The sequence below is a fragment of the Pteropus vampyrus genome, unplaced genomic scaffold (assembly GCF_000151845.1).
Source record: "Pteropus vampyrus isolate Shadow unplaced genomic scaffold, Pvam_2.0 Scaffold476, whole genome shotgun sequence".
Taxonomy (NCBI): domain Eukaryota; kingdom Metazoa; phylum Chordata; class Mammalia; order Chiroptera; family Pteropodidae; genus Pteropus; species Pteropus vampyrus.
Genome location: NW_011889257.1, coordinates 1,120,149 through 1,146,552, shown reverse-complemented (window position 1 = coordinate 1,146,552; position 26,404 = coordinate 1,120,149). Strand labels below are relative to the sequence as shown.

At 39.8% G+C, this 26,404-nt stretch overlaps 1 protein-coding gene across 3 annotated transcripts in view; it reads right to left on the bottom strand.

Annotated features, from left to right (window-relative positions):
• Positions 1-26,404, bottom strand: part of PCYT1B (phosphate cytidylyltransferase 1, choline, beta) — a 79,470-nt gene that overhangs the window by 15,423 nt on the left and 37,643 nt on the right. For all 3 annotated transcript variants that reach the window (XM_011382451.2, XM_011382452.2, XM_023524573.1), the window contains exons 4-7: positions 16,394-16,545; positions 13,879-13,957; positions 5,025-5,167; positions 2,184-2,372 (exon numbers count right to left, since the gene is read on the bottom strand). In XM_011382451.2, the coding sequence (XP_011380753.1) occupies positions 2,184-2,372; positions 5,025-5,167; positions 13,879-13,957; positions 16,394-16,545 (563 nt within the window). The remainder of the gene's footprint in view (positions 1-2,183; positions 2,373-5,024; positions 5,168-13,878; positions 13,958-16,393; positions 16,546-26,404) is intronic.

Here is a 26,404-nt window from a genome sequence, read left to right as displayed (position 1 = left end):
TGTATTGATCTCTATATGGCCTCACCATTTGCTTTGCAGATACTGGAAGATTCCATTAATAGGTCTTTATGACACATCCATCACTCCATGCATTCAATCCAGAAACATGTAATAGAGTACCTACTATAACCTACATACTATGCTGCCTACCAATCCTGTTGTGCCAAATTTTCTACATTAAATTCTTCTATTTTGTGTCTTTCCAAGTTTCAGTTATTTGTACTGTATTTGCAGATAAGGTAGATCCTCTATTTTAAGAAATGAGTTCCAGTCCCAAATCCACAAATAAAGAATTATTATAATAATAGCATATTCATGAAAAGCAAATTACTTATCTTGGCGTTTAACATCCTTGTAACTATTTCTGTACATTTAATGTCAACAGAAAAAAAGTAATGTCTAAGTCTGGCTGATACAGTAAATTAATGTTAATAACAGTTTTGACACTAATAGCAAGTTTTAAAAAGAAAAACCTCCAGTCTCTAAGCTGGATTTCATTTCTTAAAAATCACCTCAGCTCGCTGTCACCAGACTCCCCTAGAACAATTCCAGCTAATATTTCACCTTTACCGGGAGCCTGAAATGACTAGGGTCTACAGAGTTTCTATGAAATTATATTCCTTCCCTGCCTTTACACACTCCATATGGAGAAACATCCACTCCCCCGAGTTATAATACCAGGGCTTCTCAGTAGAGACATATTTCTGAATCCCTGTAAGCAAATGAACACCTACATAGTTTCATAATAAAAAAATAAAAAACACTAGCTATTTCTTCAGAGCCTGAAAATTAGTTGTGAAAATGTGAATTGTTGAAGTATACACTAGATTAATGGGAAATTTCAGACTTTATCTTATAGAGAACATGGAATACCAGAGAACAGGGTCTGTATTTCATGTTCTTCCCTAGTACTATGCACAGACAAGGACATTAATAAATGTCCCATGAATTAAATTGACCTGAGTGAAAATTTTAACAGGCCAGGGGAAAATGAGAAGGAATTCAGCCCATTACTCCTCTACTCTTGCCAGCTCTTTCTAGAAGTCAACAGGGAGCCCCCTGCAAATCCTCTACCCCTCTCAGATTCAGCCAATAGGATATGGTTGGCCTAACATATCCACCTCCATAATCACTTTAAGCAAAGCATCTCTTCCAACTTCTCAAACGTTCTTTTTTCATTACTAATTGAGTGTTTTACTTTTAGATAATCCTATAATGAACCAGCTCAAATGAGCAGAGAGGCAGCAGTGACAACCCATCAATAAAATAATTAAGCCGAAGTGGATTTTGTTAGAGACTTCTCATGTCATAATAGGAAATCTAGGCTACTTAAAATCAGGGAAGTCAAATGGAATCGTTTCTTTTTGTTTTAAAAGGAAAGTTAGCTGTAAAAGTATCTCTTTCATGGGAACCTCATTAACTCTGCTGACAATACTGGTTATTTAGAGATACATGCACAATAGAAATACCAATGGAATACAAGGTGGTTTCCAGAATTTGTTTCCCTTCCCATAGTTTTCACTTAGAATTATCTGTAGAATTGAGGCAGGAGATCCTTGACATTTCCTCTCTGTTTTAAGATTCAGATTATGGCCTCAGTCCCTAAGGCTTTTGCACCAGTGTATATATACATCCCATGGAAAAACAAAAGAAAAATGGGGCATGATGGGCACAGATGCAGGACGAAACCCTATCTTTTTTTTGCTCTTCCAATCAGTGAAAGAGGAGAGTTCCTGACAATAAAAGCTGACCAAGGCAGCTACATTTCTTTCGCATCCTCCTCCCCTGAGCCTTGACTTACAACATAAGTTCCATGATGCCACTGACTCACTTTACCCTTACCCTCAAGCTTTGCATCATCGCCAGTTAAAAGCCTGGGATGAGCTATGAAACCAGCCTCTGCGGTAATAGACATTCAACAATTGACAAATGGCTTCAAGCTCTGGGTAAGATATAGAAACGGACACCAGAGCTGGCTTTGGGTGCTACTGGATGCCATATTGAAGGGTAAAGAGCAGGAACTAAATAAGGAAGTGAAATGAACTTCAAGTCACTCAGGTGGATGCCCAAGGTACGGGCCACATATTGGACTTGAGATAAGGGACTTCCTTGAGTGGTCACGTGAAAAGGAGGATAAACTGAAAATACTCGTCAATGGAGGATCAAATGAAGTAATTACATACCCATGCTCCATCTGGCCCAAACAGTTCTAGGAAGTTGCCAATGAATTCCCTTGACTTCTCTTCCCATTTTTGAATTAGATCATGACTCTTTTCTTCCACTCTGTTAACAAATTCTTTTGATCTTTCTTCCACATTCTTGACCTTTTCCTTCATCTTGTCTACTTGGTTTTGGAAGCGGTACTTCTTCTCCTGGTCAAAAATTAAAGGAGAAAAAAAATGAATTTATCCAAGAGGGCACGAGAGAGATCAGTCATTCACACTAATTGTTATGTTGAATTTCAACTTGCGTTTGTTCTTAACCTGAAGAGTCAGGCTGTTGCTATTTCCCAAGGGCTGGATTGATGGGAAGGCACATCTCTTGTAAGAAGTCATTTGTCATCAGTCTACTTGGATATGTAGAGTGAACTAGAAGTGGTTTTAATATTCTCTTTCCTGTAAATGTCTGAGTTGAATTCACTTAAATAACAACAAAAAAATATATTTGCTCTTCATTATGGGTAGATATTAGGCAAATACACCCCCTCAATTCTTTTGGGACTTAGACAAAAGTATGAATTGTACATAGAATGGCCACTCACATTGCTCGAGTCCTCTATTTTACTGGGACATTGTTAAAACCAATAATGGCTGAAATAAGCAGGCTACTGGACGGGCCTTAGAACCCATGTGTTATGTGAAAAGTTTCATTGTAATGATATTTTCCATTAAACTAATTGAACTGTATTGATTTCCTTGGTGATCAAGAAAGGTTTAGTTCTGATAGCTTCTCTGGACTGGGATTTTGTTCTTCTTATAGTCTTCATGCAGCAGTGGTATACCTATATGCCTGGAAGGCATCATATGTTGGGCAATTCACGTATCACCTAAGGAAACCTCAGTTTCCTTATCTGTAAAATGGGTATATTTATCATCCCTACCTTATAGGATTGCTGTTAATAATTAGATAAGACAATGCATTAAACATGCTTGCCACAAAGCCTGGCATTTAGTAAAAGCTCAGTGTGTGTTGTCTGTTTCATTACTATTAAGCAGCACAGACATTTAATTGTGTTACCTGAGAGTGGTATCAAAACCATGAAAATAACGAGACAAAGGGTGTTCCCTTCCATTAAATCATGATACATTTTTCCTAAAGTGGTAATAAGGTTTACCATTTTTTTCACTACATAGGACTGAAGTTCATATTTCAGAATTTTTTGAGGTACCTGGAATATTGCAAAACTGGGTCAGGATTCCCTGATTTAGACCTTCCAAAACTTACTGAAGTTTCAGGGTGGGTTGCGAGCTATATGTGCTGCCACTCAACTATATATATGATTATTATATACAGCTCTCAGGGGCAGCACAGAGTAGTAGAATGAGCACTGGGCTGGGAGTCAAGAGGCTGGGAGGCTGCTGCTGCCTCTACCTCTACCTTGCTTGGGGAACCTTGGTCAGGTTCCCTCTCTGAGCTCAGCTTTCCTTATTTCCAAATGAAGGGACCTGGACTGGGTGATGGACCCTCGTCAGGTTCTTGCCACCTCTGAGTGATTCACCTACATGCCCATCCGACACATTTGATTTCATCTCTGGGCTGCAGCCAGATTTGTTGTCACAGAAAGGCCATGAGTGCATCTATGCTGACTACATGGTTCCCTGAGCTAAGTGGCTTATCCAAAGGCTGCTTAAAGAGAGTGAGCAACTTTTGGAAATGGTTCAACATGCTTGGACAGTTGACTGAATTCAGTTTAAAAAAACAGTTAATTTACTGACATAACCAGGGCTTTATTCTTTATAAGATACCAAATAATCACTTTGACTGAATTCTTTTCAGCCACTTACAGTGGTGCCACTGGAACCCAACATTTTCCATTTTGTCGCCCAGCTAATACGAAGCCACAGAACCTGGCCTCCCAACAACCCCTGCCTCATGAGGAAAACTAACCACTGATTTACAATTAATGAGCCCCTCCTTATTGTGAAGGTACCAGTGACAGATTTGTGTAAGCTGCTGGACAATTATGGCTGCACATAATTATAAGCATCTAGTTTTGTAAAAAATAAAAAAAAATCCATCTTCGAAAATACAGTATCTATTTCGGGGGGTTGAAATTCTGTATGGATGGAGAGTGCTTGTTTTAATCAACTACATCAGCTCCTCAGAGTCCAGGCAAATATAGTTGTCCAGACTCACTAAGATCACCTCCAGCAACTGGGGCGCCCTCTGCTTTAACAGCTTGTTTTGCTTGTTTTAAAGATTGTTTTAACGGTTGCTCTATTATTAAACTAACAGAAGCTCTGTGGGAACAATACAGCAGAAATACTAAAGGGAGCCAAAAACTTTAGGCTTTATTTAAGCAGCTGTAATTTCTCTGGACAATAAAAAACAGCTGTTAAGATATCTAATGAGCATCTGTAAGGCCTTGATAAGATGAAAATTTTAAAAATGTTAGAACAAGAAAGCATTTTCTCTAGGTTTAGCTTTTTTATCACCGCTGTCCTCTTTTTTTTTGAGCAGAAGGCAACTCTTGCCTTTCACGATGGCAGATCTCCCAGAAACCCTTCACCCAGGTCGGAGAGCTCAAAGGAAGGGAGGTTGGAGTGAGGGGAGGGAAGTATGGCGGCTCCTTTATAAAATGCGAAGCTCATACCTGTGTGCCTTGGTTAATTTATGTTACTCCTTTGGACACTGGTTTCCCCAGCTATAAAGTGGGGATAATAATACAACATTGGGTTGTTATATGGATTGAATGAGATGATAAATGTAAAACATCGAGAACACTGGCATATAGTAAATGTTCAATAAATGGTGGCAGTGGTGTTATGTGGTGATCATCAAAGGGTATGGGGTGGTACACTTACATTTATAAAGCTGACATTCAGTTCCTTGGCTGTGTACCCTCTCTGGAGGTTACGTCGGGCATAAACATCATAGTCTCGGACAATTCTGGTGATGATGTCTGATGTTGAGATGCCTTCTGTTCTCTGCGTTGGAACAAACATTCCTGTTCAAGTAGGAAAGAGGAGATAAAGAGAAAAACTATGATGATTTGGTTGACCCATTTTTTTTAATGGCCCTCCTTTTCTGGGACAAAGTTGCATATCCTAGGTGTCTCAGTAAGGCTTTCATATCTGGCCTCAGCTGATCTCTTTCAGGATCAGTTTTGAATGTTCCCTCCCTGCAGTACTGTGTTTACTGTCATCCTGGATCTGTTCCCTAGATGCACTATGCATTCACCTGGATCCTAGCATTTTCCCAACCCTTTCTTTCTGCCTTAGATCCCCCTTCCCTGCCCACATGGGCGACAACATTCTTCCTCATCCGGCAGCATTCAGCTTCAAGGTTATGCCTCTGGGAAATCTTTTCTGACACCACGAGGCAGAATCCACAACATTTACGACATAAACTCATCTTCCATTAATAAAAGTATTTTAAACATCTGTCTCCTTGTAGAAGGGGAACGTTCTGAAAGCATAGATTATGCCTTGACTATCTTTGCTTCCCTAGCACCCAGCTCAGTACACTTGTGTCTAGCACATGGAAGGTGCTCAGTAAATGCAAATTAAATGAGTAAGTGAATAGAGAATAACAATTGAGTCAATGAATTAGTCAGATCACAGCAACTCCCTTTCTTCCCCAAGGAAGTCTGTGTCACCTTATACCAAAGAAAAAGAAGAAAAAGTGTACTATTTTTGTTGTCTCTGATCTAAAGACATGCCTGTGGAGTGTCAGATGATTTTATCTTCCTAAGACTTTTCTACTCTGGATGGTGATTTTATCAATCAAAGGACCTTTCATCTAGAATATGTGGGACTGAGTGAAAATAAGCATAGAGGATGCCAAGTTCTATTAGAACCTCCTGAAAGTCCTCAGATGTATTTGGGTATATATATCAGACAGGGCTAAAAAGAGGTCACAAATGTTATCAAAGAGCAGAATCTGGTTTATGCTTATACTTCTGTTGTCAACTGAAATGCCATGTTGGCAACTGAGATCTTTCTACCCAGTATGATTATGGCTACTCAGAGACATCAGGCATGAGACAACATGATGGATAGAGCCTGGAGACAACAGTGCTGGGATCTTGGTTTGTAGACTTGGAAAGTCTCTCAAAGCTCAGAAGGCAAGTTATTCAACCTCAGTCTCCAAAGCTGAGAAATGAGGTGGCTGGACAAGGTGACCATGGGCTCATCCAAGCCACTTCCCTCTCCTTCATTCCCTACACCCAATTTCCTTCCAATCACCAATCTACTTCCTAAATGTCTCTCCAATTTACCACTTTTCTCCATTCGCCATCTAAACTAATCTAATACCATCTTGTTCAAAACTAGTTTCCAGCAACATTGTCGTTTTGTTCTCTCAATCCATTCTTCACATAGCAAGATCCATAGAATAGTCTTTCAAAATGCAAGTCAGATGGCTGTCCAACAGCCTTCATTGGATTTCTACTTTCTTCTGTATTTGGATTCAAACCCTTAACTTGGCTCTGCATCAGCCTGCATCATCTCTTCCCTGTGCTTCTCTCCAGTCTCATCTCAGACCCTCTCCTCCCTTCCTCCTTCACTCCCTAAGCCAAGCCCCCAAGCAACACAGCTACAGGGGGCACCATTGTCATTGTACTCTATGGAGATGGGCAACAGCCTGACCCTGAGTTGGCCCAGCCACACTGGACTTCAGAGTCCTGAAAGGGCTGACTCCTCTCCCCTCACTCTGCTGCAAACACTCTCTATACCTGGTTAATCCTTCATCATCTATTGGGTTTTACCTTAAGTGTCACTTCCTCGAGGAAATTTGTCCACCCCCAGACTGAGTCTTTCTACTTGTTATTCCCTCCCATGGTTCAACTGCTCTTTTCCTTCAAATATTTCAAGGTCTTTATAAAACAACTTGGTCAGTAACTGCCTTTTCCACTTGACTATAAGCTATGTGAAGGAAGGAACTGCTCCTGTCTCTTCTATATTCTCAGCACTGGGTGACAAGCAGGCACTATAAGAATATTTGTTGAATGAATGACTGGATGGATATTGATCTCTAAGTGTCTTTCCAAATCCAGTTTTCTCTGATTCTACTGACATGAGTGAATTTTTCAGTATTCTGGCCCCTACTAAGGTGTCCCTTTCGAGCTTTCTTTTGATATCATCTGCACAACCCCAGTGTCAGCAGCAGGGTGGGACTGCTGATGTTAGACATTAAGCATCCAGTTTCTAATATTCTGTGGTTCAGAGGACAGAGTTGGGGTTTGCTATTAAACCAAAAACTTCTTATATCATTTTCTAATAAAGTGAACGAAAACACAGAAAACCATATGGTAGGCAGAGGATGCAAACATCTAAATGCATGGATATAAAGAGCACCAGCTGTGCAGGGTGCTTTGGTGGGTGGAGAATGCTAAGTGGTCCTAAGCCAAGGGGTCGTGAAATAACAGCCTCACCTTGTGGGGAGCAACAGGGAACTTTCTGGAAAGGAGTGTGTCCCGTTTTTCAGTAGACATATTTCACTCTCACCCCTGCCTACTGAAATGTTAAGAAGATCCTCCAACTACTAATGGATTTTAGCAAGTCACTTAGACACTGGTGACATGAGCTCACCCTTTCTTTAAAGCCACAGGATGAGGTCTCTGTGGCTAAGTAACTAAAAGTTGGGGTTGGGAGAGATTTGCTTTGGCTGGTTGGGAGGTAGGTCTCTGAAAGAAGCCAAGCCCTCTGCTGACATAATGAAGCACCCGGCTTCCTCTACATCCTAATTATTGCTCTGCTAAAAATATTCAGTAATGAGCATGATCAGAGAACCTTTTTTATCATGCTTTTCAGAATTGCGGCATTTGGTTATGGAGCTATTTTAAGCAGCAGCAAAGCACATGTTAATGAAGGAAACTTTCAACAGTAGTAGGCAATATTAGAATGATGATGAGTAATGTGGACCTTATAGTCTACTTCATTTAAGCTCCATCTTTTCATCCAGCGTTGCTGGAGGATTTTGATATGTAGCTCTGACAAGCATAGCAGAGTGCCGTAAAGTTTAATTCATGCCCTTGATATCTCTGGCTTCATTTGAAGTGATTTCTGACTTTCAAAATACACCTCAATTAGAGTATAAAAACCAAGTGTGGATGCTTAGGCTATTTCTGAGCATCTTTCTCTCACAATGAATACTGTGGCCTCTTCTACCTGGGCCTCAAACACATCTCTGCTGTGGCTCTCCCTTGGTGAGGACTCAGCAGAGCGGATCAATGGATCACAAGAAAGGGTCCCAAGAAAGGGTCCCTGTACATATGAAAAGTCACACAGTCTTATGCTTGTGCTCCCAGGGCAATTAAAATGCCACCTGACCATTCAATTTGGAGATGAGAATTGTGGTGAGTTAAAGATGGGCACAGTTCCCACCGCCAGGAATCTGGGCTGGCCTTAGTGATTTGCTTGTAACAAATCGAATGTGGTATAAGTCAGGCTGGGTAACTTCCAATGCTAGGTCAAAAGAAGCCTCGCAGCTTCTGTCAAGATCGCTAGCCCTGCGAATACCTCCTCTTAGTACGTACACTCTTGGAACTCAGCCGCCATGCTGCGAGAAGCCCACACAATGCAGAAGAGCACATATAGGCACTTCAGTGTCAAGTCCAACTGAGCTCCCCGTGAACAGCCAACATTTGCTGCCAGCCACATCAATGCCCCATCTGAGACCTCCAGCCCAGTTGGGTCTTCAGATGGCTGCAGCCCCAGCCAACATCTGACAACTGTTCAAGAGACCCCAAGCAAGAACCACCCAGCCAAGTCCTTGCTGACATTCCGCTCCACAAAAATCATGAGCAAAATAAAGTGGCTCTTTTAAGTCACTAATTATGGGAGTAATTTCTTATGCAACAATAGGGCACTAGATTGCTTAGAGTTAGAAAAATGCTGGACCTGTTCCTACATTTATCTAAAGAACTGGACTTGAAGTTTTACTCCCTAAAACTAGAAATGCAACTTTTTCTTAGCTCAATAGAGGTCACTCGCTGATAAATAGAACCACCACCAAATGCTTGTTCCTACTCTACAATGTAGCTGAGGAACTACCACTCAAGGAAATGCTGATTCAATCAACCCCAGAGGTAGCCCTGGGTGAAGCAGAATCTCTGGTCTAGATTCTCGCTACTCTCAGATGTGTGGACTTGCAGCATCCAACAACCTGGGAGCTCATCAGAAATGGGGATCTTAGGTCCCGCCAGGCCCACTGAATCCACATTTCCATTCGACAAGCACTGGTCTCTACTAGGTCTTTCATGGTAATTTTAGAGGAGGAGTAGCTGGCTTACAGTTCAGATCTTACAAAAACTTAAAAGGTAATTATCACCTCACGCCATAACCCACCTCAATGTAAGCGATGCATCAGCCAGTTTCTCCCCTTCCCCAACATGCTTCTCAGCAGCTTTGCAAGTCTGAAGTGATCCCCTGAGAAAGCCCAGAGCAGAGGGGCTGGCACCCTGTTTACCTCCAGTAACTTTGGGAGGAAATGGTCACACAGAGGCTCCGTGACAATGTGGGGACGCTCAGCAGAGTGTTTTTCATGATAGGCAAGTCAGGGCCTGACATGCCTCCCTCTCATTGCCCATGCTTCCACTGCCCTCCAGTAGACTATGGAAGACAAGTTCCCAGGGACACTCTCTAGGAACACTGAAAGTAGCTGAGATTTAAGACCAGTATGACTGCTGGGTGGCTTACCTGTAGTATGGTTAAGGGACTCCTACAGCAGAGGCTATGGCAAGGACAGGCCAAAGGGGAAGGCAGATGGGGAACAGATGGAGGAGGTGGCTGAGTGTTAAAAGGGTTGCAATTGGAATCTGGTAGCCATAGGTGATGGCTGAGTGTATCTTGATACCCCAAAATGAAAGCTCAGCAAGAACTAGGATCCCAATCCATGATAGACCAATACATAGGTCCCAAAAACATAGATTACCCCAGGAGAAAAAGGCCAAAAGTTGACTCCACATAATCTAGGGGCAAATCTAGAAGAGTCTGAATTACTTCAAATGTCAAGCATATTTTTTTTCCTGGAAATGGGGGTTCCTAAGTAAGTTCAGTTACAGAAATTACTTTCATCCCCATACCCAATTGGTCCTTACCCCACAAAAGACCTCCTCATGGCATTCTCCTACCTCAGGATGGCATCTGGCTCTATGTGACATACAGAAAATTAAGACTTAACAATCCTGTCCCATCAGTCTCCATCTCTGCTCTCCCCTCTACACACCTTATGCTACATAAACATTGCTGATTTTCTCCAAATATGCTACATTTCTTCATACACTCCCACTATTGGACATGCCTCCCCAGACTGTTGTATATGCCCCATCACAGGCTTATAATATTTTTGTATAATTATTTGTGTCTGTCTATGCTCTCTCTCAAGAGTAGGGCTATGTATTATTCAAATTTGCATTCCATTTGCCCTCCAATAATCCCTGGCTTAGGGATGCACTCAGAGGATTCATGGGTTAACTCATGAGAATCAAAACTATCCAAAGATGGAATGGGCTGCAGAGGTAAGGAACTCCCCATCACAGGAGATGTACAAGAATCAATCCTACGAAAAGCTGACAGTGAAGCCAAGGAAGGGATAGGAGACTAGGTTAGTCACCTTTAGGTGCCCATGCTATCTCAAAAGTCTGAAGGTCAATGAGTGCCAGGAAAAGATTATAGTGACAGCAGGCTAAGGGTAAGGGATGGTGGGACCAACATGGGTTGAGTTCCAGTAGGCTCCAGTAATGGGAGAACATAACTCTGATGGCAGATGTCAGCAATGGAGGCAGCTCAAGTATAATGTGGGGTGTATTAGACTTCTTGAAGTCCCTAAGTAAAGCATATGATAATTCACTAGTGTATCTGTACCGTGCCAGATAATCGTTCAATGTATGTAGGAAGGTATGTATGGATGTACTTACAGTGCCTATAGATGAAATGTATGGTAGAAAGTAAAATAGCAAAAAACAACACCAACAACAAAACAAGCCATTAAAAATCTACTTCTGCATCTACCTTTACCTAAAATACCAATTCCAGCTGCTCCCTTCCTCACTCTTCCTTGCTCTAAGATTATCATGCAGCAACAGGCTGATGGGAGGTTTAAGGAAGGTGGTCTGATGAAGGAGAGGGATGGAGAAGCTGAGTGATTCAGGTTACTATAACTGCCCCTCCATCTCGAACGTCTCCATTTTTAGGGTCAGAAAAGCCATCTGACCCTATAAGAGGATAGAAGTAATTACCTTTTCCCCATCTGTCTTTTTAAGTAATCCAAATGGATATAATCTGGTGAGGCAGGGTATTTAAAAAATCCCAGCAATTACTATTTTAATTCTTAGGTGATTGTTTTAAACTCTGTGACATTGACTAAAAATCTCAGTTCAGGAAAATAACAAATATTGGATAGTGAGTGTATAGCAGAGACAATTTTTCCATTATATATTTGTCCAAAAGAGCACCTACAATTTGTGATTTATATTCACTTGCTTGTTATAAATAGAGCAAGAAATGCAAATTCATAGATACAATTTTAAAGATTTTTCATGCAGATCATAGTCATTTTTGCAACAAGTCAAATGGCAAACCCTTATATCTCTTACTGAGATTTTGCTCGCCTGTGAGGCTATGATGATTTGAAGTACTGTACTCTATTTGGAGGTCTGGAAGCAAACCTGCAGTATCTCTGGGGTATGTCTGTGATTTTGTGGTCAGCATCTCCTTCAATAAAGGGGTGTGTGAGGGACTCAGAGCCAATATACCAGTGGAAAGTAAACAAATTGGATGCAAAGGTCCACTAATTCAGACCAAAATATTACCCCTACATCTAAAAAAATATGAAAAGTTCCACATGATAGAAGTGTGTGCCCAAATTATCTAAATCGCTCCATTCCACGTGTGTTGGGAAGAGCCCTTGCAGACAGAAGGCTTCCATCTTAGACTAACTCCCTATCATACTCCATAAAAGCACTCTCTTGTTCAACAGCATTTCATGCTCACTACAGACGTAGGAGGCACTGTGCTAGGGATACAAAAATTGATGAGATATGGCCACGGACTGTGGCATTTCATTCTAGCTAGGGATACACACAGAGAAACCATCAGGATGATATGAGAAGGGAGCTGAAAGGGAAGTCTAATGTAATGAGTGTTGGAGGAAGATGAGGAAGAGGGGTACTGAATTATGCCCCAGGGAGAGAGGGCATGTCTAGGCTGGTTCCTCAACTGGGCCTGGAATAAGCACAGAAGCTCAGAGAAAAGGTGTTCCAAGCACGGGGATGTGCTGGAACCTTAGGGCCTGTGGAAGGTGGTGCATAGAGCCCAGGCTGGTGAGATGGAGAGTTGGAACAAGGCCAAGGGAGAGAAACCGATAACAAAACCCAAGAGTGGTCAGAGAGGCCGGAGGAAAATTAGAACATCCCAGAAGTGTCCTGGAAGCATCAGACAAGAGCATCTAAGAAAAAAGATCAGTCAGCATGGTCTTTATGCCCAGAGGAGGACTGAAATGAGGCCGTTGGATTTGGTAGTTCAAAGGTCATTGCAGAACTCAGGAAGGATGGGACAGAAGTCAGAGTGCAGGTGGCCGAGGAATGACAGGGACATGTGCCTGCAAGTTGCCTAGAAGGGGAGGACTGAGAAAAGACGTGGCTGGAGAAGCAGGAAAGAGGGATGGCAGAGGTAAGATTTGGGTTTGTTTTATTTTTATAGACTTCCACTTGATTGCAAGCTGGGAAGAAATGACCGGAGAGTAAGAACCTTGGATAGCAAAGGGAGGAAGAAGGAGAAAGAAGACAGGCTCTGGGGAAGGGAGATGGTAGGTTCAGACAAAGAGGTTAGCCTGGAACAGAAAACGTACCCTTCTTCCTCAAGAAGCAGGAGAGGAGGAAAGCATGTATGAGTTATGGGTAAATTGGGGTGGAAAGGGTAAAAAGAGGAGGTAAATGTCACCAAGGAGCCCCGAGAATCCAGCTGAAGCTGGAAACCACAGATTAGTCACAAAGCCCCAACAGCAATTCCAGCAGCGTAAAAGTAGGAATAGAGAATGTAATGAAGGAATTGACTCCAGGGAACCTGCATCAGAAGGAAACTCACCCCTTTCCAGGCCCCCAGGAACTCCCTGGAGCTGACGAGTCTCTGACCTTAACAGAAATGTTTAGTGACAAATGAGACAACTTCCAAAGCTCCGGCACCATGTTTGTGGCTCCACGATGGTTTCAGGAAGAAAACATCTTACCTGATTCTACAAATACGTAACTATTCTTTTTTTGCCTCTGCATGCGATACCTGAGGATACTACGATCATGTGATAAGATGACATATGGCAGGGCTGACTTTGGAGGAAAGGAGTCCAGGTTGTTAATTTAGCCGGTCTTCTAGCGGAAGAAACTTTCTTGACAGTATAAAGTAATTTCATTCCGAACATTTCATTGTGAATGAGGAAAATGATTGCCCTTTAAATAATAGGGTTTTGTGATTTTCATCTGGTGAACTCTAATCAAGCCTCAAACGGGTTGAGTATGTTGGGGCTCAGGTTAGTTCCTATATAAATACCTAACTGGTGTCTGTGCCATTTAGCACATGTCAACAGAAGCTTGTAGAGGCTATTTGGGAGATATCTGAAATTCCAATACCTGTATGTCTACGCTGCAGGCCCAGAGCAGATGTCTCATTAAACCTGATTATTGTGCCGCAGCGGACAAGGGAGCCCACGAGAACTCCTCACCTGCTTCCTTTATGTGCTTGTAAACATCATCAGAGCCAGCAGAAGAGTACGGAATGTCATCATGGGCCACAAAGTCAATCTGTTGGAGAGAGAAGAGTGACGTCACCATTGGGATGGATGTGCACATCTGTGATTTGAAAATGCCTCTTTGAAATAAAGCAGCTGTAATAAAGCAGTTGAAATAAACAGTTTATAGTGTGGATTGGAATCCTTGACCGAAAAGTATTTCCAACTGTCTCCATTTCCATGAGATAATGGGAACTAGATTGATTTCTCTCCTTGCTGGTCCCTGTTTCTCTTAACTCTGGCAGCGGGTTTTCTCGGCGTTCTGTTTTTCTGCCTCTAAACTTTGTCCTTCAGAGAATTCATTCATTCTTCAGATCTTAGTCACTCTCGCTATGATGAGAAACCCAAGTCTCCATTTCCCATCCCACTGATGGCAATAGGTCCTCACATTTAAGTCATAGCTTATATTGTGGAAATAAATTTAGTCTGATGAATGAATTTAATCTCTTTTCTCCTTTGATTTTCACAACCACCTTGTGAGGTAGGTAGGGCATATATTGCTATTTCAGTTGAGACATAAGGCTGCTGAAACTGGAAAACTTGTCAGATTTGCCCAAAGTCACCTTTTTCTTGCACCACCCCATGCTGTCACTTTAAAATCCATCTGTCTGGAATTTAATTCATCTTGAAAACATGTGTCCCCTTCCAACAGCACCTCCATTTCCCCAGTTCATCGAGGCCCCAAACCCTTGGAATCAGCCTTGCTTCTTCTCCATTGCTACTACACTAACCCAGGACCCTGTCACCTGGATCATTGATACTAACTTGTATCTGACCTTCCTCACTGCAGACTCTCTCCTCTCTAAGCCACCCCTCTATCACATGGGGGATCCTCCTTAAACAGAATTTTCTTTTTGTCACCCTCGTGCCTGCTGATCTTTATTAGTTCCCTGTTTCCTACGACATCAAGTAAAATCTTGCTTAACTTTCAAAGCCCTTTATAACACAGCTTCACTGCACCTTGAGAGGTAATTTGGAGTAGCAGTTTAATTTGCCTGGGTAGATTCCTGCCCCACCGTTTACTAGCTATGTAAGTTAAAAATTGGTTGTAAAAATTCAATCAGGATTCCTCAACCTCGGTACTAGTGACATTTTGAACCGATAATTCTTTAGGGGGAGGGTCTGGCCTGTGTACTATAAGATGCTTAGCAGCACCCCTGGCATTTACCCACTAGATGCCAGTAGCACCCCTCCAGCTGTGACAGCCAAAAATGTTCCAGACATTGCCAAATGTCCCTTAGAGGCAAACTTGTCCCCATTTGAGAATCACTGGATTAAATGATACAATTATGTAAAAGTGCTTAAAAATAATAACTGGTACACAGGAAGTATTCAGTAAATGTTATTACTATTAAGAATCCTATTCTTAGTACTCAAACTTAGTCCCCCCTCCTCTCCAATGTATAATAATAACAATAACAATAACTTCTCAGGGTAGCCATGAGATTTTGAATGCAATTTGTGTACAAGTAAAGCACTTAGCACAGTGCTGGGCACGTGCTGAATACTCAATAAGTGGCAGCCATCATTACCATCACGAGTCCCCATAATGCCTAGCACAAGTTGAATATACAATAGATGCTTAGTAAAAATGTGTTAGTGATTGCTGGAAGTAAATCATATTGTAGTTCTTCCTTTTTCTTTTTATTCTTGCTGGGAAATTGTCTCCTCTGCTATTACCCATGCACATTTATCAGTGTTCTCTATTCTCTTCTGCATCGTGAATTTAAAAATAGAAAAGAAAACTCTTAGAACAGCTTAATCTTATTTTTTTGTACTGCTTATAAAAGGAAAGAATAGCTCCTAATGTGAGGCTTGTAGGGAGATACAAAGCACATAATTCGATGCAGATCAAAAGAATTTCTCATGTTTTCAACTAATAAAAATCTCATATCAGTAGGAGTCTCAGGGTCACAAAATCATAGACATAAAGTTCTTTCCTTAAAGGCTGACCCATGCCCTTCTGGATAAGACATGTGTTCATTTGTTCCATAAAAAACGATGCCCGTGAGTCTATAAGCACAAAAAATGATGATGGTGGTGATGATGACGATGACATTTTTGGAGCTCTTGCTATGGGCCAGCCAGTGTTCCAAGGGTTTCACTTACATTATCTCTTTAGATCCTCAAAACAGCCCTGTGAGGTAAGCATCAATATCACCCATTTTACAGTTTAGGCAGGTGAGTTCAATATTTTGCTCCAGGTTAGGAAGGGATAGAGGCTGCACTTGGACCTGGGTAGTCTAGCTCCAGAGCTCGCATCGAAGGAGTGAGAAGATACAAGTCCCCATACGGGGGCAGGAGAGAGGTGCTATATCAAGTGACACCACGTGACGATTCCTGAAGTTATCTCTTTTAGAAATTGGAGGAGTCTTTGGGTTTTCTGGGCATTGGCCACCGAGCCATACTTCCTAATTCTGCTACTCAGAGAACATGGAAGAATAAGTACCTTGTGTTTTTCCAGAAACTCTGGCGTGAGTGTCCATGGAGCATCTCTGATGACTTCATCTACATAGCGACAGTGTCTGAGAGCTTCATATCTCTCTGCTTCATTCATCACGGTGAAACCTTTGAATTTGTGAGTGAGGTCATCACTGCAAACTGAAACAGGCAAATGCATTAAATGCTGTTAGGCGTCCCAGGCCCTGCTCACAGCCATCCCAGTACAGACATGGCTTCTTTAGCAAGACAAAGGGAGCTTAGTCTCGCTAGGTGCTTGGCATAATCAAACTCAGTTTTTTAAAGGAACAAAGGATCAGGAAAATGAAGCAAGCTGAAATCCACCAGCAATTCAGAATTTCATTTTAGTGCTAATTACAACCGCATTCTCCACTGCAGTTTTTATTAAAATTATTCTCCACACTACCAAATGTGACTTTCATATCTTTTTATTTCCCTAGCCCAACCTTCAGTGAAAATTACTATTCAGAAACAAAATGATCAAAGGAAGAGATGGAGAAGGAAGAGAGAGAGAAGGAGAGGAACCAAGGGGCATGAATTATAGAAGGTTTGAACAATCAGTTCCAATTCCTTTACTAGATCGTTGTACTTAGTAACCCAAGTGATTCACATGCATGCACATGTACGCGTGTGCACAAATATACTTCTGTTCCTGGATTGAGGTCTAGTCACTACACATCCAGGCACACAATCGAGAGGAGAAAGTCATAAAATGACTTCATAAAAGAAGATCTGCTCTAGCAAAGTTAATCCTTCCCACGTGTCTTATCCTCTCTAGACCTCAGGTTCCTAAACCCTCAGATGTGGATAATAATATCCTCCACTATCAGCCTCAGAAAGGATTTTTTGAGGATTTACATAAAAGTGCTTTGAAATAAATGGAACAATAAATATTATTCATTATCCTATTCAGAATATATATTTTTTGTGGGCCCAGGCAGTTTTCCAGAGCCTTCCTACACATCAAGAAGAACTGTCATCGTGGGTACTGTCCCTGTTTGCCAGTATCCTGGTGAGGGGCTTGCTGCAAAGGGTCAGACCCCGACTACTTAGGATGAATTGTTTTTTCTTTAAGGTATTATGTACATACAATAAATTTACAAATTTTAAGTGTACAAGGTTTGTTTTAAAAACCAAAATATGATCATTTTCTTAGAACCAAATCATAACCCACATCCAGAACCAAATCTGGCCACAGAGTAAAGGACAGCCAGCAGCCAGGCCTGGCATCCTTGGAAAACCTACTGCAGCCCTCACACAGCCTGCATCTAATCCATCAGTAAAATTGCTAGCTCTGCCTTCACATGCAGCTGGAAGCCACGTTCTTTTCGCCACCTTCACTGCTCCTTTCCCGGCACATTTACCATCTCTCCCATGGATTACTGCAGAGTGGCCTCCTAACTGGTCTCCTGATTCTGGCCTTGCCCACTCCCTCCAGCCTGTTCTCATTGGCCAGAATGACCCCGTTAAAACCTGTCAGACTGTGTCATTCCTAGGCTCAGAACCCTTCCCATCTCTCTCAGAGTAAAAGCCAAACTCCTCCAGAGGCTTACGGGCTCCTAAAAGATCCACAGCTCCACCCATTCCTTGCCTCTCTGACTGTGGCTATTTTGTCCCAACTCCTGGCCTCCTTGCTGTTTCCTGAATCCACCAAGAATTCTCCTTCTTAGGTCAGGGCTTTGCATTTCTTGTTCCCCAAACCTGGAACAGTTGTGCTCCAAATATCCACATGCTTACTCCCTCTCCTCCCTCAAGTCTTCCCCAACCACCCTATTCTAAATTGCAATCCCTCCACCATCACTGGAAGTCCCCATCCCCTCCCCAAGGATAGGGACTTTTGTCCATTTCAGTTTCTGGTGGCTCATAGAGGGCACTTAACAAATATCTGTTGAATGAATTAACACTGCTTGATACATATAGATGCTCGATAAATGTTTACTATGATTTAAAATAATAGATGTATATTTATCTGCAGGCGTATTTCAATACTATAAATGCAAATAAGACACTGATGTGTGTCCAGATACATATGTGTATGCCTATATATCTCCTATACATACTTCCTGAGATGCTGTATAGACATATATACAGTACAGTACAATAGAGAAAACAGTGTAGTGGTTTATATGTTACTAAAACACCATCAACCACATGGCTGGCTCAAACACCTTGATGAATATCAGAATTGCCTAAGGAGCTTGTCAAATATAAAGATACCCAGACCCTACTCCCCAGGATTTTGATTCAGTGGGCACTATGGTCTAAATGGTCCCCCCTCCCCAATTCATATGCTAAAATCTTAACTCCCATGGTAATGATATTCAGAGGTGGGTCCTTAGGAGCTACTTAGGTCACAAGAGTGGAATCCTCATGAATGAGATTAGGTCCTTATAAAAGAGGCTCCAGAGAGATCCCTAGCGCCCTCCACCATATAAGAAAACAGCAAGAAGTCACCAGCTATGAATCGGGAAGAGGGCCCTCACCAGGAAACCATGTTAGTGCCTTGATCTTGGACTTCCCAGACCCCCATCTGTAGTATCTTGTTATAGCCGTCTGAAGGGACTAAGACAGTGAGTGGGTCTAGAGTGGAGCCCAGGCAGCTCTATTTTTGACAAGCTTCAGGGAAGATTCCAATGCATACAACATTCGAAAGCCCCTGAAGCGTATTATGAACATCTTGAGGAAAGAGTCCAGCCTGGTTTTGAATCACCCATCACGCCCAGCTGTCAGGGGTAGGCAGGGAGTAGGGCCATAATGACTAGGTTATGTATTGATTCACTGACTGTTAGCTTTTCGCTCCATAAATAGGAATTATTTATGGGCCAAGCTATACAATTTAAAAATTGATCTAAGACTTTAAATGTTCTTTTTACGACTTTATTAAAATACTACCTCAAGAATCATATTAAGCAGAAATGGATTTCAGATCCATCAATTTTCTATTTTAAACAACACAAAGCTAAGCTGAGCCATATTCCACCACCACCACCCCACCTCCGCCTTTTGAACCGGCACCTGAGCAATTTGGTATAACATCTTGATGATCAAGATAATGGCCTCCTAACAGAGCACAGAGAAAACAAACATCCTGTTTATGCCAATACAGGGTCCTATTTTCATATCCCAGGAGTGACCTCAAGAAGCAGCTGAACATGCTGACCAGTTATTGTCTAAACATTAATTACGCCCAAAGCAGCACTGTTGTTCTTGAGTCTTGGCAAATGCACTCTGACAGCCAGATGGAGAACTCTGAGCAATGGTGTTCTATGGATGAATTCACTGAGCTATCAGGGAGCTCACGCTGCAGCTAACCTATCCTGGCAGATCACTGTGCTTGAAAAAAATATTACCAGTACCCCTAGACTTATTGGGGTGATCACTTCATAAGTTACATAAATTTCTAATTACTGTGTTGTACACCTGAAACAAATATATTGGATGTCAACTGTAATTGAAAAAAATTTTTAAATTAAAACAATATTACCAGTATCCTACAGGAGAGAAAATATAACATAGGGGTTAAATTCTGGAGCCCAACAGATTTGGGTTCTAATCCCAGCTCTGCTACTTATTACTGAGAGAGTTATTCAAACTCTCTAAGCCTCAGTTGTGTGTCTTTAAAACACGGTTTAAGTTTTGAGAATTAAATCTGACCATCTGCATGAGCAGAGAGCAATGCCCAGTAACATTTGACATTTATTAATAGTAGTAGAAACATAGGACCATTTATGGTAATATTCATTTGTGTTCTAGGATCTGTCTTTTCACTGCTCTCACTCCAAGTAGGTGCCCAGCCTCTTGGTACAAACTCCCTCACAGAAGCTGTGGAGTTCAAGTTGCTGGTAGACAACCTGGCCTCTTGGCTACTGTTTCTCCAAAGCCAGACATCCTTGGCGGGGCGGAGGGAAGAGGATTCTGTAAGGAAGGAGACAGAGAGAGAACATTCCTCCAAACAAGGAAGAGACCAAAGGTCTGAGGAGCCCACAAGCAGGAGGGGCCAGTGGCAGAGCCTCTGGGGCCGAGGGACATGTTGACTTAGGCAATGGGATTCCACCTGGGCACAGACCACAGGTGCCTCACCGTGCACAGGTGCAGTGGATCTGCTCCCTTCTCGTAATTTTGTGGACTAGATGATGAAGGCAGTGCAAAAACAGTGCTAGAAAACAGAAGCCCCTCTCTGGTTTATATAAACGTTTTGGAATCTTATTTGACTCTGGGAGCTGAAGAAAGCCCAACAAGAACTGAAACTGAATTTCCTACCAGTCAGGCAAAATGGAGTCTTAGAGCACTGTTTAATTTCAATTAAAATACAACAGAGCATAAACCCACATTTATGGAGTAATATTTATGTCTACTATAGTAGGAGTAGTATTATGTTTACCGTTTTATTTATTCCCCTCCTGTGAGGCAGAAGTGGGTATTTGGTGACTCATACCCTTAAACAAATTTTTTTAGGGAAAAGAAACTCTGATATAAATTTTAATTTCTTGACTTATTTTTAAATGACTGATATTTAAAATTAAAATGAAGAAAAAAGAGCTTTACAATTGCATAGTTTTAATTCACTAAAATAACACCAATACGTGCCTGATCTTGTCTGATCTCGGAAGCTAAGCAGGGTCAGGCCTGGTTAGTACTTGGATGGGAGACCACCTAGGAATACCAGGTGCTGTAGGCATTAAAATAAATAAATAAACAAACAAAAATAAAGTAAAATAATACCAACAACACACGTTTGCATAAAAGAATTTTCAAATTATTACTGGCTACATGCTTAAAAACTAGAAATGCAGGTATTATAATCATAGCACAAAATCATGGCAATTTGTAGTGTCTGTTACTGCCTAAGGTCGAGAAGTAGACTTTAAGTAGTACCTCCAGTTATTACAGTTTCTGTTCTTTGAATCAATTATTTCTGCCAAATACCAACTATTTCAAGCAAGTAACTGTCTGTGCACTTGTCCAGACCCGAGTGATTTAATGAGCTAAACCCTTGCTCCACCCAGGGGAATTCCTACAACAAATCTACCTGCAGATTTGCAAAGGGGCCCACAATTAATACAGCAGGTTCTTTCAACTCACCGTTGTGTTTCATTTGCTAACTACACACATAATATCAAAAGCCAGCCTTTCAACCAACAACACAGAATACCTTTACGTAAGGGGCTCCCTAACTTTCCTCATTATAGAACTGTCTGACATTAAGTTGGTTTGTGATACTCAGGAAAGATAGTCTAAGGCAATGGTCTTCAAACCAGGGCACACATACCCCTGAGGATACACTTTTCAAAAGGTATTCAAGCACAGGTAGCTTTAAAGGAATTAATTTCCAGATCCTCGACTTCCAAGAGTACCCTTTCCTAACATTAATAGGCCCAAAAAAGCCTCTATGTCCAAAACCATCTTTATACCATTTTATAAAAGAAAAGCACCATCCAAACCTTACTATGTTGCATCGCAAGGGGCGAAGAGTTTAGATTTCCAGCCAAACCAAACGGAAACCTGGTTTAATGACTCTTTGAAGTACCATGAACCTATAAAAACTTTCTGTTACAGGTGAAGCTGAGTGTTATAAATTAAACACAGAATAAGGCAAATTTTTGCCTAACAGCTTTGCCTCTTCCTTCTCCCGACTATTGTCAAAAGACCAGGATCTTGAGGGATATGGCCCAGGAATTCAAGGCAAAGGGAGCATTGGAAAGAAATATTCAATTCTAAAAATGGCCTTTTCAGGTAGTTAAGGGTAAGCATTTTTCTAGCTAGTCTCAATACTCATACTGAATCACAAAAATGCCTTTTATCTTTTATTTAAGAGTAAGCTATTCACTTCAAAAATCACTTCAATAGCCAAAGCTGTATAGGCTGGTACTGCTGCTTCGTAGAACTATAACTGGAATATTTTCTGGAGTTATCAAATTTTTCAAAATACATTGGAATAAACACGTGGATAAAACATTTACATGATTTTTTAAATATTTAATATGCACTATTTAAAAAGAAAGTTAAAAATGTATTTTATCAACTCACATCGTAAAATCTTTATTCTAGTTACAGACAATCCTTATCCCATATTATCTTCTAAAATGTTTATTTTCTACCTCCTCATGACAAAAATTAAAATATCTACTGCCAGAAAAATTATCTTTTAGTTGTATATTAACCATGGTGTCTAATAAAGATAACTAGGTTATCTTTATATATAACCATGGTGTCTAATAAAGATAACTAGGTTATTTCTGATTTTTATATTCAATTTTATGTAATTGTTCCCCAAACCAAACACTAGAGTTTGATACACACACATCAATATTTAGAGAAGGAATAACATGTTTTTTTTTTTTATCATACTCCTCTCCTTACAAATATCATATAATTTTATCTATAAATTACATTGCATTACTATAAATTAAGTACATTGATTTATTGTCTCGTTTGTAACTTATCAATTAGATCTACATCGTTTAAATCTTGACTGCTTCTATTTTATATAACGCATTCTATAATTTATTTCTCAGTGGTTTTTATAAAGCTTCTTGAAATACATTAATACATTTGAATTGAAAATACTTTTTCTTGGTTTCTAGGTTTTTAGTAGGTTTGACAATGAGGACTGGCTTTGCCAATTAGGTTAGATGGTGTTTTCTGCACATTTAGCAAGCTAAAACTGCAGCTCTAGATGGTTTTTTTTTTTAAGTGTTAAGCAACTGAAAAAAGCATTTTATCAAAAATTATTGGATTGGAAATGGTATAATGAAATTACCAGTATTTCCATTTCCCCAACCCTTTCTGAGTATATCTGGTTGAATAAGTTGCTTTCAAGTAAAAGAGTAAGGGTTGTAAGTAGAGTCATTTGATAAGTCTTGGTAAAGCCTTTTTGTTATACTTCCCAGAAAGGGAGAAAGCAAATGATTCTAATAGCTTGGAAACAAATCTTCTTGAAGGTCAGGTCATTTCTAATCCATTGCTTGCAACAAATTTGAAAGATGATCTTAACAAATTATCACTTGATAGGCCATTAAAATTTTTTGATGACAATAATAAATCATTTTTGTGATACCTGGCAAATAACTCAGGAGTTCGAAGAATGGGTGGCATCACTATAACAAACTACTTCTATTCCCATCTACATATTTGTGTGAACAAAACATTTCACCACTTAAATCTATAACAAAAAAATACAAATAAAATCAATGTTAAACTATGTCTCATTTTAGCAATAATATACTCAGTCACAAATGAGATGCAAGTCATCTCATTTAACTGATAAAGAACACCAAATCAGGATAAATGCCAAAGAAAACATCTTGAAAGAAGCCAGAAGAAGAAAACACCTTACTTATACAGGAGCAAGGATAAAAATTACATTGACTTCTCCACAGACAGAACAGAAGCAAAAAAAGAAAAAAAAATGGAGTGAAATATTTAAAGTGTTGAGAGAAAACAACCCAGCTACCTATCTAGAATTCTGTACTCTGCAAAATTATCCTTTAAAAGGAAAGGAGGAATAAAGACTTTCTTAGACAAACAAAAATTGAGGGACTTTGTTTCCAGTAGACCTGCCTTGCAAAAAATGTTTTTAAATTTCTTCAAAGAGAAGGAAAACGGTATAGCTCAGAAATTTGGATCTATATAAAGACAGAAAGAACATTAGAGAATGAATAAGATAAAACAAAAACTTTCATTTTTCTTATTCTTAATTCATTTTACAGATAACAGTTTGTTCAAAATAATAATAGCAACAATGTATTCAGGTATGTATTACATATATATGCTTACGCATAAATGAAATGAATGACCACAATAATACAAGGGATGAGAGGAAGGAATTAGAAATATTTTATTATAAAGTACTTGCACTACTGGTAAAGTGTTATTTGAAAGTGGTCTTGGATTAATTTAGAATGTACATTGCAAAGAAATATAATTGATATGCTAAGAAAGGAAAGAAAAGGGAATCATAAAACACTCAGTTAAAACCACAAAAGGCAGAAAGAGTGTGTAAGACAAAAATAGAAAACAAAGAATAGAAAAAACAGAAAAAATATGGTAGATATTAAACTGACTATATCAATAATCACTTTGAATGTCAGTGGTCTAACTTCACCAATTAAAAGATAGAGTTGTCTGAGTGGATCAAAAAAGAAGACCTAAATATATGTTGTCTACAAGAAACCCACTTTAAATATAAAAACACAGATAAATTAACAGTAAAGGGATTAAGAAAGAAGCAGCATGCTAACAGTAAACAAAAGAAAGTGGGATTAACTACATTAATCTCAGAGCAGACTTCAGAGCAAGGAAAGTTATCAAGGGTACATAGGGGCATTACATAATGATAAAGGAGTCAATACTCCAAGAAGATGTAACAATCCTTAATGTGTATGTGCCTATCATACATAATGTGTATGATAGGCACATACACATTAAGGATTGTGTCAAAATACATGATGCAAAAACTAATAGAACTGCAAAGAGAAGTAGATGAATCCACTATTATAGCTGGAGACTTTATCATCCCTTTATCAGAAATGGAAAGATCTAACAGACAGAAAACGAGTAAGCATATAGTTAAACTCAACAGCACCATCAATCAACAACAACAGGATACCCATTCTTCTCAAGCTCACATGGAACATTCACCAAGATAGACTACATTCTGGGCCATAAAACATCTTAACAAATTTAAAAGAACAGAAATTATACAGTGTGTGATCTCAGACCATAATGGAATTAAACTAAGAATCAATAACAGAAAGATAGCTGGAAAATCCCCAGATACTTGTAGATTAAAAGCACAATTCTAAATAACAATGGATCAAAGACTGAATCTCAAAAGAAATATTTAAATATTTTGAACTAAATGAAAATGAAAATAATTTATCAAAATTTGTGGGATGTAGGAAAAACAGAGCTTAAGGGAAGATTTATAGCATTGACTGTATATATCTTTTAGAAGAAAGACCTAAAATCAATAATCTAAGCTTCCACCTTAGGAAACTAGAAAAAGTGCAAATAAAATCTAAAGTTAGCAGAAGAAAAGAAATAGTAAAACGCAGAGCAGAATCAATGAAATTGAAAACAGGAATCAATAGAGAAAATCAACAAAACCAAAAGTTGGTTTTTTGCAAAGATCAATAAAATTGATAAGCTTCTAGCCAAGCTAACTAAGAAAAATGAGAAAAGACAAATTACCAATATGAGAAATGAAAGAGGGACATTACTACAGATCTCACGAACATTAAAAGGATAATAAATATTATGAGCAACTCTATGCCCACAAACTTGATAACCTAAATGAAGCAGACCGATCCTTTGAGAGACAGAAGTCGCCAAAATTCACCTTAGAATAGACAATCTGAATAGGCTTATATCTATTAAAGAAATTGAATCAACATTTAGTAACCTTCCAACAGAGAAAACACCAGGCCTAAATAGGTTCTACCAAATATTTAAGGAAGACGTTGTACCAATTCTCTACAGTCTCTTCCAGAAGCCAATGTTACCCTAATACCAAAACCAAATAGATATACTCAGACCAATAATCTCTCATGAATATAGATGCAAAACTCTTAAAATACTAACAAATCAAATCTAACAATGTATAAAAAGAATCATACACCATGACCAAGTGGGATATATTCCAGGTATGCAAGATTGGTTCAACAACTGAAAATCAATTAATATAATCTATCACACCAACAGGTTAAAGAAGAAAAATCACATGATCACATCAATAGATGTTGAAAAATGATTTGATAAAATCCAATACCCCTTCATGACAAAAACTCTCAGCAAACTAATAATGGAGGCAAACTTCCTTAACTTGATAAAGAATATCTACAAAAACCCCACAGCTATCATCATATCTAATGGTGAGAAATTCGAAACTTTCCCACTAAGATCAGAACAAAGCAAGGATGTCTCCCTTCTCACTACTGCTTTTCAACATTGTACTGGAAGTCCTAGCTAGTGCAATAAGGCCAAAAAAAAAAAAAAAAAG